We start from the raw sequence: 19503 nt of genomic DNA, 5'->3' as shown, positions 1-19503 counted from the left end.
CTGCTGCTATGGAAAACTTTCCCCTAACTTTTTAAAAGGGAAGGAGAACAGAACAAATTCCCTTGAAATCACTTTCAGTATATTCATTGGCTAAATGTAGGCAAAGATGATCCTAAAATAGGAGCTAGTAAATTCTTCCATTTCATCTGTACAGTGGCATTAAAAAATGGAAAAAAATTTAAGTTGGTTTGAAAAGCTAAAAATGTAAACTATTTTCCCAGGGCTGACTCCCACACTTACGGCCCCTCCCACCTGCCCCCAAGCTGAATACCTCCAGATAAAATGCAAATCTCTCTCCACTAACTCCTCTTTTGCCAAAACATGTTATAGTCACTCTCTACCCCTAAAATACTCACACCAGAATCTGCTGGCCCTTCCATCTATATTCTTATTTAGCTACTTTCGTTTAATCGAATTCCTTGAATAAATGATTGTGCTGCCTACTTTCCTTGTGATGACTGTACATCACATTATTGCCCGTTTACTTGTCTGGCGCTGGTACCAAACTGTAAGCTCCTTGTGAACAGAAGTCAAGTCTTACTCGTCTTTACATCTTGCTGCCTAGAATGGTGCCTGGCACATGACAGGCACTCAATAAATCTCTTCTTTCATCTCTAACTTGACAATGGCCCTTCTAGTCCAGTGGTTCTCAATAGTTTGACTTGTAAGTTCTGAAATGATAATGAAAACCACAGGCTCTTTCCCAAGGAAAATGTGAACATGTACAGACACACAAATATTTTCATGTATCTTCAGAAAGTTCATGGCCCCAGGATTGAACCCTGGAACTGAATCAAATTCAGTGGTCTTTTCCTTTACTTTCATCATGACTCACCTTGCACGTGCACTGTTTGTCCTATTTTGGGGTGGGGTCAAGCAGTGTCCTTCCCCAAGAATGCTTGCTTTAAGCCAAATGCTTTAAGGCCAACCTCAGGTCTCATCTTTTTCTAGGAACCTGACTTGATATACCTAACTTTTACAGTAACTCTTCCTTGTTCTGTATCCCATTATCTCTCATGAATGACGCCTGTATGTGAGAGTTAACGAAGGAAATTGAGTTTTGCTTCGTGGCTTGAGTTTGAAATCTAATAGATTGCTCCTGCTCTCATGTGAACACAGTAACCATGAAATTCAACATCCTTTCCCTGCAGCGAGAACACATTCTTTCCTTAAATCAACGCCCCCCCCCCCCACCACCCCGCTCTCTGTTGGCCCTCTTGTTGTTGCTTGGGTTTGATTCCTGATCTTTAAGCTCTATTACTGGAATGATCAATGGCCTCCTATATTGACTGCTCATTCTTTAAGGGGAGAATTCCTATCTTGTCCATCCTCTGCATCTCTTATAGTTTTTGCAGTGCCTGGTAGAGGAGGTCCTCAATAACTGTTTGACAGGTAAATGATTTGCTGCAGCATTAGAAAGTGAAGTTCCACAGCTTTTCGACTTTACTTATTCTACCCATCAGGCAGAGTCCTTGAATTATTTCCATAGTTTCAGCGGTAAATTCATTTAATATGTTTAGTTCCCTGGTCAGTAGCTTTCATGAATTTATCTCCCATGCTCCCTAGCTGAAGTAAAATTTTATTACTGCAAGTTTGTTAATACAGAAACACTAGTGCAGTTAACAGTAAAAGAAATCTGGAGAAGGCTCCAAGGAAAAACAGTGGCTCATGTTAAAAGGTAAAAGTGTAGAAGAAAGCCTCATGAGATAAGCATTAATTCTGATTTGACTGCTTGTCATTTTTGGCCTATAGTTTAAAACCAAAATTTAAGACATAGAAGACATTTATAAGATAAATCAACTTGACACTCATTTCAGTTGGAGAAAATCTTAAGAAATGTAACTGGAAGTAACATTATTTAGCACAAAAGACAGCAGGTCCAAAGTAAAGCCCTGAAGAGATTCCAAAGAGTGTGGTATGTATAAAGATCAGGGCAATCCCGTTGAACAATGATTAAATACCTACTTCCTGTGTGAGGCACTGCATTAGATATGGCGGGAAATAAAAGGATAGAAAAGACTCTGTCTTTGCCATAAAATTAATGAGATACATTCATAACCATAATTCAAGGAAGAAAATGATAATGTATCTTAGGACTGTCGAGATACAATATTAGATAAGATCAGAGGGAAGGTTCTAGGAAGGCATCTGAGCTAGGTCTTAACGGATCAGTGAAATTTGGGTGTCTATCAGCAGAATTATATTGTCTTACACTATTTGCTACTGCTTGATGTGAATTAATTTGATCTCCCAAAACTATTTTGTAAGGACCTTGAAGGTGAGGAACTGTTATCTTCTGCACTCCTATGGTATGCCAGGCTATATATAAGGTAGCCCTTCATACAGGTCTCCCTACAGGTGGGGCTGACAGAGAGGTGGGAGACTTACCCTCAGGCTGTGTTTCTACTCGTAGTGGAGCTGAACTCTCTCCGGAGCCATGTTTATTTTGAGCCATAACTCTAAAGATGTACACAGTCGCTGGCATTAGGTTTTGGATGGTTACCTGCATTTCTCCGGGGTGACTGGTATTTTCAACACGTTCCCTTTGGAGAAAGAGGGATCGATTAGGAAAATTTCCAGAATGTGCAGTTTCATTTTCATTGTAATGCCTATAGATACCATATGACATCAAAATCTTAATAAATCTAAGTCAAAAATTAACTCTCAAAAAAGGAAACCTTTGGGGGCGGAACAGTGCACAGAATATGGACGCTGGCAAAGAGCAATGTCATACATGTCTGATAAATCGCTGGTGTTCTTGCTTAAACATTACTGATATTGCTGGCTATAATCACAACTTCCTTTCAGAAAAGACACAAAGAATCTTCTTGGTGCCATCTCAAATGGGGCAGCTGGTCACCAATTCTGTACGCTTCAGGAATCACTGAATTTTAAGGGGTTATCCTCAGGGAGACATATAGGTGATTATAGGTATGACCCAATTTTCACACAGTATCAAAGAATGTTGTGTATCTTCTGGATAACAGACTCTCAATAAAAAGAAAATTAGAGATTATCACTTTCAAAACTGAGAACAAAACATTAACAATTTAAATGAATCCAGTCTATAAAATAAGCTAATCATGACTCTGATTTTATTTTATTATTATTTTATTTTGCGGTACGCGGGCCTCTCACTGCTGTGGCCTCTCCCGCCGCGGAGCACAGGCTCCGGACGCGCAGGCCCAGCGGCCATGGCTCACGGGCCCAGCCGCTCCGCGGCATGTGGGATCCTCCCGGACTGGGGCACAAACCCGTGTCCCCTGCATCGGCAGGCAGACCCCCAACCACTGCACCACCAGGGAAGCCCATGCCTCTGATTTTTATAATTTACTTCTTAAAACAAAAAATCTTCTTGAATGATTTTCAAACTGATTTGAAACGTTTAACAAATCTTATCACAAACAGTACAAATGGCCAGTGGTCTAGTGTTATGAGATGAAAACACAAAAACAGTTATCAGTTAGGTTCTTAAAAAAGGTGGCCTCCAGGCTCTATTTTGGGGGTCTCTGTGTCCACACTTGGGCCCATAATTATGCTCAGTATACTGTACTCACTATAACAAAAACCAGATTATATTTGCTTTCAACAAATATTGTAAAGGAAAATAATTGCTTTAGACAAATAGCTGGTCTTTAAGAATTACTGATCATGTGAGGAAAGATCTGTGTCTATCTTGAGAGAGCAATAAAAGGGCCCAAAACTACTCTGTGGAAGAAATTATTTAAAATTACCTAATAATCTGTTGAATTAAATTCTTACTTTAAAATACTGATAATTTTCCCTGAAGCTACTGATTAAGATTTGTTTAGTTCTACATGACCATATGCCAATTTGTCTGACTGTGTGTGAACATTTGCATTTCGGAGATGTGAGCGTTTTTCAATAGTTTTCTATAGTTCTTTAAACTATGTTATTTTAATTAAAACAAACAAACAGTACCCACCCACAACATATTTATAAAGGTTGTCTGTCTACAGTCAGTTAGGTCCATTGGAAAAGAATATCATGGTAATAAAAGTTATTGCTCAGAGACACTTGGGATATCTATAGATATTATTTTCGCTTCAGCTAAACCTCTAAATCACAAGATTTAGAAGGAGAGTATCAACTGATTTCTTATGCTGTGAGGTTTCTGACACTTGATCCAATCACAAATGTCGTCTAAAAGGAAGTATGGTATTTGACATTTCATTAAACTAACAGCTCCACGCCAGAGCACAGAATAGTCTGTTTCGCTCACTGTACATGAAACTTTAAACAAGTTGTCTCTCAGAAAGACAGCGGGGGTGGGGGATGGGGAGGGGGGCACTATCTTACTTTAAATAAAAGTGAAAGAATGTTCATTCATGTTCACATACCACAGAAGCACTAGCAGAAGGCTCACACACAGAAGTACCATCGCAAATGTGTACTGAATGAATGAATGGAAATTTGCCTTTTGATGTGTAAATGATATACTAATGATATCACGTTTATCTTTTTGTTTGTTTCTATGTAAAAGGGGAAAATACCTGGAACAAATTTCTACAGAAGCCTTACAATATGAAAAAATCAGTAGTAGATATGATTCCCTAAGATGAAACATCTAGCACCTGAAAAGGTTTCTAACAGTAGATTGGTCTGAGGTCCCAGAACCAAGTGTCTGTCTAGAAAAAAACTTTTGACTTCAGGAAAGATCCAGGGTGAGTTATGAAGGACAATTCTCATAAATGTGTGAGGTTATGATGGGTCTTAGGTTAGAATGTCTTAGCTAAGAGTCAAAAGAGAAAGAAAAAGATACACTTTATACTAAGACAGTGCTGGGCCAGAAGTTAGGAGCTCCAATTCTAGTTCTGGCAATACTACTAGCTTGCTAGGGGATCGTGGGAAAGTCACCAATTCTTTCTGGGCTTCAGTTTCTTCATGTATTAAATGAAAGAATGAGCCCAGGGTGGTGAACTTTTTCTTAAAGGGCTTGATAGTAAATATCTACAGGCCAAGATGCCAAATGAAAAATATTACCAACCATCTCCACAGTTAAAAATCCAAGTATAACTTTAGTTGGTCCTGCCTATCCACAGTTCTGAATCTGGGAATTCAACCAATTGTGGATCATGTAGTACTGTACCATAGTACAGAAAAATCCACATATAAGTGGATGTGTGCAGTTCAAACCCATGTCGTTCAAGGGTCAACTGTAGTTACTTGTATAACCTATTAAAATGTAACCGTTTGAAAATGTAAAAACTATTCTTAGCTCTTGGGCCATAAAAATAACAAGTTTGATTTGGCCCAGGGTCTATAGTTTGCCAGCTCCCGGACTAGACTAACAGATATGTAAGGCTTTGTCCAACTCTAAAATGCTATTAATTTCTGGAATAACTTACTCTGTACTTTCCATTTGGTGGCTAACAGAAAATACTGCTGTTTACATTAAAGGCATTGAAAAAAAAAAGGTGAACATTTCATAGGTGAAATGGCAGAGGAAGAACCCTTTGGAATTTCAGGAAACTCAGGTACCCAACAGAATTATATAGCTCATGACCAAGGCACATAATGCCACCTGGTGGTTGAATTATCAAATGCAGGAAGTAAGGGAATTCGTAAATGCAGGCAGCGGCATATATCCTCACATCGAAATGTTTTAAGTCTATGAAGATAATGTCTATGAAGACCTTCATTTTTTAGATGAGAAAATTTAACTTATAAAGGTTAAATAAATTTTGTTTATAAAACAAGTAACAGGGATCTAGTCTTTGACTTAGTGTTATTTCTATTCCTTCACTGCTTCTATTCAGAAATCATATAGTAATGAAGCGACAAAAATTATTATTACAATCTCCAAGAATATTCCTTTGAAATATTCCCCAGATTTATTTTCTGTTCCAAGTCACTGCTGTCATCTTCATCTGGGCCTACCACATGCCTAGATCAACCTAACTACTACTGACCTGTCTCCCTGACTCCACTGCTTTTCCTCTCTAATCTTATGCAGTGCCCTCCAAGTACTGCTAATAAAAGCTGTTTAATAAAACCACAGTGTACACTTGCTCAGAAGTCCAAAATGGTCCCTTCTTAACTGATTGTCAAAATTCTTACTGGCATTCCAACACTTGGCTCCAAACTTCCACTTTATTGTAATCTCTTACTAATTCTGACCAAAAACTCTAGGCCAGAGCTTTCTTACTTTCCCATCCTTTCAACAACACAAATTAAATTGGATCTTCCCTTGCATCTCCTCTTTCTTCACATATACTTGCCCTGTCCTCCTGCCCCTGCCAATTTATCTTCTACATTTTTTCAATTCCAACTTCATTTATTAATCATCCCTGCTTATTTCAACACATGATTCACTAATAAGTGACAGATTTTCATTAAAAACAAAAGTATGTATAATTAAAAGTCCTAGTTTTTCTCCCTCCTTAAAACCTGTTCCACCCTGAGACCTAAAGGTGGCATGTAGACCTGTATCTTGACATTTTGGGCAAGATAATTCTTTGTTTTGGTGGGTGGGGGGGAGCTGTCCTGTACATTGTAGGATGTTTATCAGCATCTCTGGCTTCTACTCACTAGACAGCAGTAAGCATCCCCTCCCATCTCAGCTGCAATAACCAAAAATGTCAGCAGACATTGCCAAATGTCCACTGGGAGATGGGGGGCAAATCTGTCCCTGGTTGAGAATCACTGACCTAGGCATTTATATACACATCAAAATATATAGATATAAGTCACTGAAAAAATTCCTGCATCATACTTCATATGGATATACATATATTAACTATATGCCCATTCCTCTACCAGTGGATATTTACTTTGTTTCCTTTTTTTAATCCTTACAAATAATGCTACATAAACATTTTTTATGAGTGCCCTATGTGTATGTATATTGGCATATCTATAGGACAGACACCTAGAAGTGTAACTGTTGGGTTGAAAGGAATGTGCATTAAAATTTTTTTTTTTAATTCTGCCAAATCACCTTCTCCAAAGGCTCCTCTAACTTATACTACCACCAAGAGTCTAGATTGGATTTAATCCCAACATTCAGCTCACTTAACACTGGATATTATCAACTTAAAATTTCTGCCAGCCTTACACGTGAAAAATGGTAACTCATCATTTTGTATTTCCAAGATTGTTAGTAATCGTGAAAACTTTTCTTTTGAACTTTAATGGGCTTTCCACTAACTTCTTTGAGGCACCTACTTATACCATCTGCCTCTTGAGATATCTGTCTTTTACTTGTGATTTGTAGAAGTTCTTTATACAGACTGGATATCAATACAATCTTCTACAAATGTTAAATTTTTTCCCAGCTTATCAGTTGATAATTTGATTTTTTTATTATGTTTTATCACATGGAATTTTAGTTATATAATAAACTCTGTCAATCTCTCCTATATGGTTCCTGAATTTTCTGTCTTCCTTTAAAAGATACATTAAGTGATGAAAATAGTTTCTATATTTTCTTCTAATACACTTAGAAGTTTTAAAAATACATCTTGATACATCTATAACTTGTTGTTATACATAAGACAGAGATACAACTTTATTCCTTCTATTAAACGGAGGTAAATTATCTCAACATTTCTTGAATAATTATTATTTCTCCATTCATTAGAATTACTCACTTAACAAGTATTTATTTATACTTGTAGTGCTACTTATAAGCCAGGCTCTGTTCCAGGTGATGGTGATACTCCACTGAACAAGACAAACACCATGAGTGCATTAATATGAAGAGAAAATTTTGAGTATTAAGTGTTCTGAAGAAACACAACACAAAAGCTAAAAAACAAAATACGGTGGTATGTTACAGTGATGTTCTGGTAAATGTTTAACAACTGCTCCGGTTTGTAGCACTTCTCACTGTAAATACTCCCTCTACCCAATTCTGAGCTACTGAGCCATGTCACTGGGTTTGCAAAATTTCCTGAAAATTTAACAACTGGCTTGGGAACAAGTGCCCCGACAGCCAGACAGTTATTTGTGACGGAAATGCAGTTCTGGTGGAAGGAACAACAAGGGCAAAGGCCCTGTGATGCACATAAGCTTGCTTCTGAGGAATTACTAAAAGCTTTTTTCCTTCTGTGTAATCCCATGACGTTTGCAATGCGATCTAAAAGCCTACTGGAAACATTTTAAGACAGGTTCTGTTTGGTAGTAATATCTTGCCTTTCTGGGACTAGCTCTACGTTTCCTTATCTTTGTAACTCCCCAAACATCCAGTGCAGTGTTCGGATGAACATTCTATGACCCTGGGAGCAGCTCCACCTATCTGACTCAAATTATGTCACTCAGATGTCTCAAGAGTATTAAACCAAGGGGTACTGACTTGACGAAGGTGCCTATACTTGCTGAACTTGCCAGTCTGGTATTAAATACAATATATATCGAATCTAAGCACCCTTGTAGAAATACAAGCTTTATTTCATGGGTTAGGGCCATAACCAAAACAGATTATTTTAGTTTTCTTATTTTGGTGTGAAGTAACAGCACAATGAAGGAATCTACTCAGCAATATTCAGAGTACACAGTCAGCATGTGGCATGGTACCTCCCAAAGAGTTTATAACCTGGTTGGGAAAACAACACAAATACACATAAAACAACAGAAGAGTAACAACTATGGTAGTATTAGATCATGTGTTATCATAATTAAGTGCCAGTATCAGTGGCACAGACATACATACAAGAGAAAAGCTGTATGTGCTGAAAAAGGTAGAGAAAGATTTATGAGGGCTTCATGGGGCTTAGTCTGGGCCAAGAAAGATTAACTGAATTTTAGTTTCAGTTGAAAAACGGTTTTTTCAAGGGGGAAGTGACTGAAGAGAACAGACTGGGAAAATAGGCTGCACAGTGACAGGAAATTAGACTGGTTTCATTAGAAAGTGAGCTAAACTGGGGCTAAAGGAAAATAAGGTTGGATAGATAAAACAAAGGTAGACTGTGGAGTAAAGCAGCCTGGTGATTCTGGAGAATCTCCAAAAGCAATGGAGAGGCAACGTGAGTTCCTGAAAGAGGTGGAGATGGAGAGAAATTTAATGAAATGTTGTTTTAGGAAAATGAGTCACTAAATACTCTTGTGTCATCAAGGAGACCCCCACCCCACCCCACCCCAGAGCTCAGCAACCCACATCCGTGTACGGGTGCAGACAGATATTCATTAAGATTACTTTAATAACTACCTTAATTTCTAGAATCTGAAAGTTCTAAGAAAGACATAGCCTATGGGTTGTGCCTGACTGACTCTTATGAAAAAACGGTAGCCCTGGTTACATTTTAATACTTCTAACTTAAATAACTCTCTCCCCAAGTCATCCCAGAGAGGCAGGAAAGAATACCAGGACTTCAGTCTGTTTAGGAATTTACTTTTAATGACCTAAAACTAGGTCATCTCGGTGATCATATTTTCTGGACTGAAAGTTGGTACAGATTCTACACAGTAAAGAGTCATGGTAGGGACGGCTGGTCTTGGGTGGACAAGATGCAACTAACCGGCTCCAGACGTACAGGCACTTACCTAGCAATCCCTTCCTTGGTGTAGAAGACAGAGTAGGTAAGGTTGTCCCCATGAGGATCTGATGCAGGTGTCCGCCATGTCAATTTGATGAAGCGGGTAGAGACCAAGGAGGCCACGACATCCCGAGGAGCTGAAGGCAGTGGTCCAGTTGTGGCTGGTGCTAGATGGTCAGTAGTGGCACTGGTCAGTGAAGTGGGAGGTAATGTTGGGATGGCAACATCTTGTCATGTGCAAATATTGGGGAATATGAAGGGCAAACCACGACGGTTTTAAAAAAGAGAACAGAAAAAACAAAAAACAAAAAAGAAATAAACAAAACCACGATGGGAAATAAAATAAAATGAATGAACATAAAAAAGGCCATTAAACTGAAGGCTAACATGCAGGCCAGGGGTAACTACTGAAAACTAATGGGCACTAGTCAAGACACATCACTGCAGAGCAAGCAGACTTTCTGGTCACTATAATGGTTGTCGGCAAGGGACAGGGAGTGTGACAGCTAAGAATAAAACATTTCATGGAAGGACACATCAGTGCCCAAGTAATTTTCTTTAATTCTGACAGCAGCATGCAACATCTGTTGAACTTTGCACATAAAAGTCTTATATATGATAAAACCTCAATATTTTTTCCCACTTTATCAAAATATGGAATAATGTGTGTAGTATGGATGGGCCTAATTACACTCAACATAGGCCCCAGACTATCATGACCTCACTGCAGAGCTGTGTGTGCCTTTAGCTCTGCAGGAGATTCAAGAGCCAGATCTTCAACTGGAGTCTAACATTAAAGTTTGCTCTCTGTATTTGGCAATACCCAGGGAAGTCTGATAACCTTTCTCAATTCACTAAGTTATAGTTCATTTCCTCTCATCAATTCATTTGACTACAACAGTATAAAATCGTGCATCACAAATTCCAAAGTCACACAAATATAACACTTATTAGGTAGCATATCTGTTTGGTACAGTCCTCACTGCAGTGTAATAGATTACGACAGCTTGCAGACCCCAGGGACTTGATGGGACAGATGAAGCAGTGGCAAATCAGAGCTCTGCAAGTCGAAAGCCTCTGTCTGTATGCCCGGAGTCAGCCCATTCTGTTGCTGGACACTTCTGACTTTAGAAGTCCATTCCTAATATTAACCTAAAATCTCCTTCACCTTGGAGTATACGTTTAATCTCACAATTTTCAACTCATGGAATTCGTTAGAATTCTGTCCTAACCTTAATGGGGAAATTAGAAGAGAGGCAGAGAGGAAAGCATGACAATTCTGGACCTTGTTTTCAATGAAATGGTAGGACAACCACCTCCTGAAAATGTCTATGAATTACAGGAGAATCTTTTAAAGTGAGGCAGTCTAAATAAATATGCCACAGAGAATAAATTCTCCAAGGGAAAGGCAGAGGAAGACCAACGTAAAGTCTCTAGACAGCTACCATTTATTGAGCACTTTCTACATGGCACTCTCACTCTTTACATGGACTCATTCAATCCTTACAACTCTGTGAAATAGGTACTATCATTGTTATCTCTATATTATATATGGAGACTGACATTTAAAAAAGGCTAAATCACCCTTCCTAGGAATAGGAAGTGGTGGAGTGTTAAAACCAGCCATGGTTTTTAGCTTAAGAGGCCTCTGGATTTAGCCAATAGAAGTTTTTAGTCCTTGTTGTGCCACTCAGGGTTATGGGAGCAGTCAGGGACTGTTGTTTGTTTTTGTCAATTCCCCTTGCCCCCAAGTCTCGTGAAGGCAATGCAAAGGGCCCAGGATGAATGCCTGCACGTGCAGTAGGTGTTACAGGAGAAAAACCCTGAGCTTGTGGGATTTACCACTTTCATAGCAAGGGAAAGCAAGATCCAGACAAAGAATGGACCTGCTGTGGATATCTTTTTTTTTTTTTTAACATCTTTATTGGAGTATAATTGCTTTACAATGGTGTGTTAGTTTCTGCTTTATAACAAAGTGAATCAGTTATACATATACATATGTCCCCATATGTCTTCCCTCTTGCATCTCCCTCCCTCCCACCCTCCCTATCCCACCCCTCTAGGTGGTCACAAAGCACCGAGCTGATCTCCCTGTGCTGTGCAGCTGCTTCCCACTAGCTATCTATTTTACACTTGGTAGTGTATATATGTCCATGCCACTCTATATGTAATTCTGTTGTGGCTGGAGACATACTTTGTATGGTTTCAGCCTTTTAAAAGGTACTGAAACTTGTTTTGTGTCCCAGCATATAGTCTATCCTGGCAATTGTTCCATATGTGCTTGGAAAGAATCTGTATCTGTAGTTGCTGGGCGGAGAGTCTACGATGTCAGCTACGTCAAGTTGACTGACAGGATCGCTTAAGTCCTCTATACTCTTTCTAATTGTTTTATCAGTTTTTGAGAGTAGGATATTGAAATCTCCAACTGTTATCATTTATTTATGTATTTCTTCTTTGAATATACCAATTACAAATGCATATACATCTAACAAAAGAGCCCCAAAATATATGAATCCAAAGAAATCTGGGAAAACCTCAAATATTTGGAAATCAAAAAACACTCCTAAATAACCCAAGTCAATGAATAGCAAGAAAAAAATTTTTTAAATATTTTTAACTGAGTGAAATGAAAATACAACATATTAAAAATGAAAAGATGCAGTTAAAGCAGTGCTTAGAGGAAAATTAAAATACCTTTACCAGAAGATAAGTCTCACATGAATTACCTAAGGTTCTACCTTACTGAAGAGTGTAGACCTTAAGCTTTTTTTCTTTTCTTAATATAGCAGGTTAAGCTTTTTCACATACCCAAAAAAAGTAACCATGTGAGGTGACAGATGTGTTAACTAACTTAAATGTTGGAATCCTTGCACAATGTATATGTATCAAATCATTATGTTGTACACTTTAAATATATTACCATTTATTTGTCAATTATACCTCAATAAAGCTGGAAAAAAATTAAATTTTAACCACATTCTTAAAAAAATACAAGGGTAAGAAATTAAGAGAAGATGTAAGCTACCAAAATAAAAAATAAAAGAGGGAACAATGCTACGAATCCCACAGATATTAAAAATTATAAGGGAAGGGCTTCCCTGGTGGCGCAGTGGTTGAGAGTCCGCCTGCCAATGCAGGGGACACGGGTTCGTGCCGCGGTCTGGGAAGATCCCACATGCCGCGGAGCGGCTGAGCCCATGAGCCATGGCCGCTGAGCCTGTGTGTCTGGAGCCTGTGCTCTGCAACGGGAGAGGCCACAACAGTGAGAGGCCCGTGTACCACAAAAAAAAAAAAAAAAAAAAAAATTATAAGGGAATATTATGAACAAATTTATGCCAATAAATCAGACAACTTAAAGGAAATAAAAACATTCCCAGGAAGACAAAAATTACCAAACCTACTCAAGAAGAAACACAAAATCTAGACAGAACTATAATAGATAGAAAAATTTAAATAAAAATCTTTTCACAGTGAAAAGTCCAAGCCCAGACGGTTTCACTGGTGAATGCTATCAAATATTTAAAAGAAGAATTAATACTAATCCTTCATAACTCTTTCAGAAAAAGAGTAGAAACACTTCTAACTTATTTTGTGAAGCTAGTATTACTCTGATGTAAAAGCCAAAGATACCACATGAAAAGAAAACTACAGAACCCTCATGATCATAGATACAAAAATCTTTAACAAAATATTAGTAAACCATATTTGGTAACATATTAAGAGGATTATAAACCATGATCAAGTAGAATTCATCACAGGAATTCAAGACTAGTTTAACATCCAAAAACCAATGTAATATATTATATTAACAGAAAAAAACCTGATCATCTCAATAGATGCAGAAAAAGCATTTGACAAAATCAAACACCTATTCATAATAAAAACTCTCAACAAATTAGGAAAAGAAGTAAACTTCCTAGACCTAAAACATATGGTGAACATTATACTTAAATGGTGAAGGAATAAATGCTTTTTCCCCAATGCTGGAAACAAGGATGTTAGCTCCTGCTTCTTATATTAAGCATTGTACTGGTCCAAGCCAGTGCAAGAAGGCAAGAAAAACTGAATAAAGATTAAAAAGGAAAAAGTAATACTGTTTTTATTTGTAATTAATAATTAACTGAGTAGAAAACCCTAGTGAATCTAGGGAAAAAAAAAGCTAACAAAACAAATAAATATGTTTAGCAAGGTCATAGGATACAAGATCAATATATAAAAACCAACTCTATTTCTATACACTAGGAATGAACAATCCAAAAGTAAAATTAAGAACACAACTCCATTTACAACAGCATCAAAAAAGAATAAAATATTTAAGAATAAATTTAATGGAAGAAGCGTCAGATTTGTACCCTGAAAACTACAACTCATTGCTGAGAGAAATTTTTTAAACTCTAAATAAAGATCTAAATGAAAACATCTAAATAAATAAATGTTCATGGATTAGAAGACTTAATGTTGTTAAGATGATATGCTGCCCCTAAAATTTAATATTAAGATCTGCAAAAGATCTAGAATAGCCAAAATAATTCTGAAAAAGAAGCAAATGGTTGGAGGACTTGGATTACCCGATTTCAAAACTTACTATAAAGCTCTAGTAATTGAGACAGTCCAGCATATGAATAGGCATATAGATCAGTGAAAGAGAACTGAGAGTCCAGAAGTATGCCCCTATATTTGTGGTCAACTGGTTTTCAGCTAAGGTGTCCAGAAGTTTCAATGTGGTAAGAACAGTCTTTTCAACAACTGATGCTGGTACAACTACATATCCCCATGCAAAGCAATGAACTTAGATCCTTACTTAACACCACATACAAAGATTAACTCAAAACAGCTCCTAGACTTAATAGAAGAACTAAAATTTCTGAAAAAATATATAGGGGAAAGTCTTTGTGCCTTGGGTTAGAAAAGTATTCTTAGACATGATAACAAAAGCACAAGATACAGAAGAAAAAAACAGATAAATTGTATTTTATTAGAAATAAAAACTTCAGCACATTAAGGAAAACATAACTAAGTAAATGATAAGCCAGAGACTGGCAGAAAATATTTCCAAAGTGTGTATCTGATGAAGGACTTGAACATATAATTCAGAATATATATTCAGGATCAGAATATATAATCAACTTCTATAAATTAGTAAGAAAACAAGCCAATTTAAAAACAGGCAAAAGACTTGAAAAGTCATTTCACCAAAAAGAACATACAAATGGCCAACACACATGTGAAAATGTGTTTAACATCAATGTCATTAGGAAAATGTGAATTAAAATCACAATAAGATACTACTACAGGGACTTCTCTGATGGCACAGTGGTTAAGAATCCACCTGCCAAGGCAGGGGACACGGATTCGATCCCTGGTCCAGGAGGGTCCCACATGCTATGGAGCAACGAAGCCCATGAGTCACAACTACTGAGCCCACAAGCCACAACTACTGAAGCCTGTGCGCCTAGAGCCCGTGCTCCGCAACAAGAGAAGCAACTGCGATAAGAAGCCCACACACTGCAACGAAGACCCAAGGCAGCCAAAAATTAATAAATTAATTAAAAAAAAAAAGATACTACCTCACACCCACTACAATGGTTACACACAAAAAAGGTACACAATACTTAGTGTTGGAAAAACTGGACTCCTCATACACTGTTGGGAATGTATTAATTCTTTAAGTTGATGAACACGAATTGTCTCCATTTATTATTTACATCTTTAATTTCTTTAAAAAATGTTTTATGGTTTTCTGAGGATAAGTTTTGAAATTCCTTTGCTAAATTTATTAAGTATTTTATTCTTTTTGATGCTACTATACATGAAATTGTTTTCTTAATTTCAATCTCAGATTGTTCCTGCAAGTATATATAAATACAAATGATTTATGTATACTGATACTGACTTGCTAAGCTTATTTATTAGTTCTAATAGTTTACTCATGGATTCTTCATGATTTTCTATATACAAAATGATGTTATCTGTAGAGAGTTTTACATATCATACTTCAATAATACTGTTGAAAAGAATGAAACGGTTTAGACTGACTAGTTGCAACAATTAAACAATATTTTTTTTCTAGTGTAAAACAGCAATAGTTACTGAGTCCTAGGACTTCTCTGTTGCTCAAAACACCTGAGCTTAAAATCAACCTATCTGAAGTCATGACAAAATTAAAATGCCCAGAAACTACTCAAAGGTTTCACAGGTACCAACTGATTATCAAGGATCCTAAAGCATAAGTGAACTATACAGATATCTAGGCCAAATGTAGTAAAAAATCTGTTACTTAAAAAAAAAAAAAAGGTCTGATTATATTAGGCTGGTGGCTTTTCCTTCTGCCACCAGAGTTCGTTTGTGAAAATAAAAGATCTGATGATGTGCTCGCTTCAGCAGCACATATACTAAAATGGGAACGATACAGAGAAGATTAGCATGGTCCCTGCAAAAGGATGACATGCAAATTCGTGAAGCGTTCCATATATTTAAAAATTCTCTAGAAGGGATCAATAGCAGAATAACTGAGGCAGAAGAACGGATAAGTGACCTGAAAGATAAAATAGTGGAAATAACTACTGCAGAGCAGAATAAAGAAAAAAGAATGAAAAGAATTGAGGACAGTCTCAGAGACCTCAGGGACAACATTAAACGCACCAACAGTAGAATTATAGGGGTCCCAGGAAAAGAAAGGGGCTGAGAAAATATTTGAAGAAATTATAGTTGAAAACTTCCCAAATATGGGAAAGGAAGTAGTTAATCATGTCCAGGAAGCAGAGAGAGTCCCATACAGGATAAATCCAATGAGAAACACGCCAAGACACATATTAGTCAAACTATCAAAAATTAAATACAGGGCTTCCCTGGTGGCGCAGTGGTTGAGAGTCCGACTGCTGATGCAGGGGACACAGGTTCATGCTCCGGTCCGGGAAGATCCCACATGATGCGGAGTGGCTAGGCCTGTGAGCCATGGCCGCTGAGCCTGTGCGTCCAGAGCCTGTGCTCCGCAACGGGAGAGACCACAACAGTGAGAGGACTGTGTACCGCCAAAAAAAAAAAAAAAAAATTAAATACAAAGAAAAAATATTAAAAGCAGCAAGGGAAAAACAACAAATAACACACAAGAGAATCCCCATAAGGTTAACAGCTGATCTTTCAGCAGAAACTCTGCAAGCCAGAAGGGACTGGCAGGACATATTTAAACTGATGAAGGGGAAGAAACTACAACCAAGATTACTCTACCCAGCAAGGATCTCATTCAGATTTGATGGAGAAATTAAAACCTTTACAGACAAGCAAAAGCTAAGAGAATTCAGCACCACCAAACCAGCTTTACAACAAATGCTAAAGGAACTTCTTTAGGCAGGAAACACAAGAGAAGGAAAAGACCTACATTAACAAACCCAAAACAATTAAGAAAATGGGAGGGCTTCCCTGGTGGTGCAGTGGTTGAGAGTCCGCCTGCCGATGCAGGGGACATGGGTTTGTGCCCTGGTCCAGGAAGATCCCACATGCCACGGAGAGGCCGGGACCCTGAGCCATGGCTGCTGGGCCTGCGCGTCTGGAGCCTGTGCTCCGCAATGGGAGAGGCCACAGCAGTGAGAGGCCCGCGTACTGCCAAAGAAAACAAACAAACCAAAAGAAAATGGGAATAGGAACATACATATCGATAATTACCTTAAATGTAAATGGATTAAATGCTCCAACCAAAACACACAGACTGGCTGAATGGATACAAAAACAAGACCCGTATATATGCTGTCTATAAGAGACCCACTTCAGACCTAGGGAGACATCCAGACTGAAAGGGAGGGGATGGAAAAAGATATTCCATGCAAAGAGAAATCAACATAAAGCTGGAGTAGCAATTCTTATATCAGACAAAATAGACTTTAAAACAAAGACTATTACAAGAGACAAAGAAGGACACTACATAAGGATCAAGGGATTGATCCAAGAAGAAGATGTAACAATTGTAAATATTTATGCACCCACACAGGAGCACCTCAATACATAAGGCGAATACTAACAGCAATAAAGGGGAAATCAACAGTAACACAATAATAGTGGGAGACTTTAACACCCTACTTTCACCAATGGACAGATCATCCAAAATGAAAATAAATAAGGAAACACAAGCTTTAAATGATACATTAAACAAGATGGACTTAATTGATATTTATAGGACATTCCATCGAAAAACAACAGAATACACTTTCTTCTCAAGGGCTCATGGAACATTCTCCAGGATAGATCATATCTTGGGTCTCAAATCAAGCCTTGGTAAATTTAAGAAAATTGAAATCGTATCAAGTACCTTTTCCGACCACAACGCTATGAGACTAGATATCAATTACAGGAAAAAATCTGTAAAAAATACAAACACATGGAAGCTAAACAATACACTACTTAATAACCAAGAGATCACTGAAGAAATCAAAGAGGAAATCAAAAAATACCTAGAAACAAATGACAATGAAAACACAACGACCCAAAACCTATGGGATGTAGCAAAAGCAGTTCTAAGAGGGAAGTTTATAGCAATACAATCCTACCTTAAGAAACAAGAAACATCTCAAATAAACAACCTAACCTTACACCTAAAGCAATTAGAGCAAGAAGAAGAAAAAACCCCCAAAGTTAGCAGAAGGGAAGAAATCATAAAGATCAGATCAGAAATAAATGAAAAAGAAATGAAGGCAACGATAGCAAAGATCAATAAAACTAAAAGTTGGTTCTTTGAGAAGATAACATTGATAAACCATTAGCCAGACTCATCAAGAAAAAAAGGCAGAAGACTCAAATCAATAGAACTAGAAATGAAAAAGGAGAAGTAACAACAGACACTGCAGAAACACAAAGGATCATGAGAGATTACTACAAGCAACTCTATACCAATAAAATGGACAACCTGGAAGAAATGGAGAAATTCTTAGAAATGTACAACCTTCAGAGACTGAACCAGGAAGAAACAGAAAATATGAACAGACCAATCACAAGCACTGAAATTGAAACTGTGATTAAAAATCTTCCAACAAACAAAAGTCCAGGAACAGATGGCTTCACAAGTGAATTCTATCAAACATTTAGAGAAGAGCTAACAGCTATCCTTCTCAAACTCTTCCAAAATATAGCAGAGGGAGGAACACTCCCAAACTCATTCTAGGAGGCCAACATCACCCTGATACCAAAACCAGACAAAGATGTCACAAAGAAAGAAAACTACAGGCCAATATCACTGATGAACATAGATGCAAAAATCCTCAACAAAATACTAGCAAACAGAATCCAACAACACATTAAAAGGATCATGCACCATGATCAAGTGGGGTTTATCCCAGGAATGCAAGGATTCTTCAATGTATGCAAATCAATCAATGTGATACACCATATTAACAAACTGAAGGAGAAAAACAATATGATCATCTCAACAGATGCAGAGAAAGCTTTCAACAAAATTCAGACACCCATTTATGATAAAAACCCTCCAGAAAGTAGGCAGAGAGGGAACTTACCTCAACATAATAAAGGCCACATATGACAAACCCACAGGCAACATCGTTCTCAAAGGTGAAAAACTGAGACCATTTCCACTAAGATCAGCAACAAGTCAAGGTTGCCCACTCTCAGCACTATTATTCAACATAGTTTTGGAAGTTTTAGCCACATCAATCAGAGAAGAAAAACAAATAAAAGGAATCCAAATGGAAAAGAAGAAGTAAAGCTGTCACTGTTTGCAGATGACATGATACTATACTATACACAGAGAATCCTAAAGATGCTACCAGAAAACTACTAGAGCTAATTAATGAATTTGGTAAAGTAGCAGGATATAAAATTAATGCACAGAAATCTCTGGCATTCCTATACACTAATGATGAAAAATCTGAAAGTGAAGTTAAGAAAACACTCCTATTTACCACTGCAATGAAAAGAATAAAATATCTAGGAATAAACTTACCTAAGGAGACAAAAGACCTGTATGCAGATAATTATAAGACACTGATGAAAGAAATTAAAG

General features: G+C 37.5%; 1 protein-coding gene and 1 non-coding gene across 10 annotated transcripts in view; one reads left to right on the top strand and one right to left on the bottom strand.

Moving 5' to 3' along the window:
* NEO1 (neogenin 1) overlaps positions 1–19503 on the bottom strand; it is a 241340-nt gene that overhangs the window by 54366 nt on the left and 167471 nt on the right. For 6 of the 9 annotated variants that reach the window (XM_060169920.1, XM_060169973.1, XM_060169940.1 and 3 more), the window contains exons 8-9: positions 9505–9724; positions 2389–2543 (exon numbers count right to left, since the gene is read on the bottom strand). In XM_060169920.1, the coding sequence (XP_060025903.1) occupies positions 2389–2543; positions 9505–9724 (375 nt within the window). The remainder of the gene's footprint in view (positions 1–2388; positions 2544–9504; positions 9725–19503) is intronic. The other 3 variants (XM_060169948.1, XM_060169911.1, XM_060169903.1) reach the window with 1 other exon arrangement.
* Positions 15866–15972, top strand: LOC132506344 (U6 spliceosomal RNA). Its single transcript, XR_009535793.1, has one exon. It is a non-coding gene; the product is annotated as a U6 spliceosomal RNA (small nuclear RNA).

This window comes from Lagenorhynchus albirostris, chromosome 1 (genome assembly GCF_949774975.1).
Source record: "Lagenorhynchus albirostris chromosome 1, mLagAlb1.1, whole genome shotgun sequence".
Taxonomy (NCBI): Eukaryota; Metazoa; Chordata; class Mammalia; order Artiodactyla; family Delphinidae; genus Lagenorhynchus; species Lagenorhynchus albirostris.
Note: the sequence above shows the minus strand (reverse complement) of the source record. Positions and strands in the feature narration are given on the sequence as shown.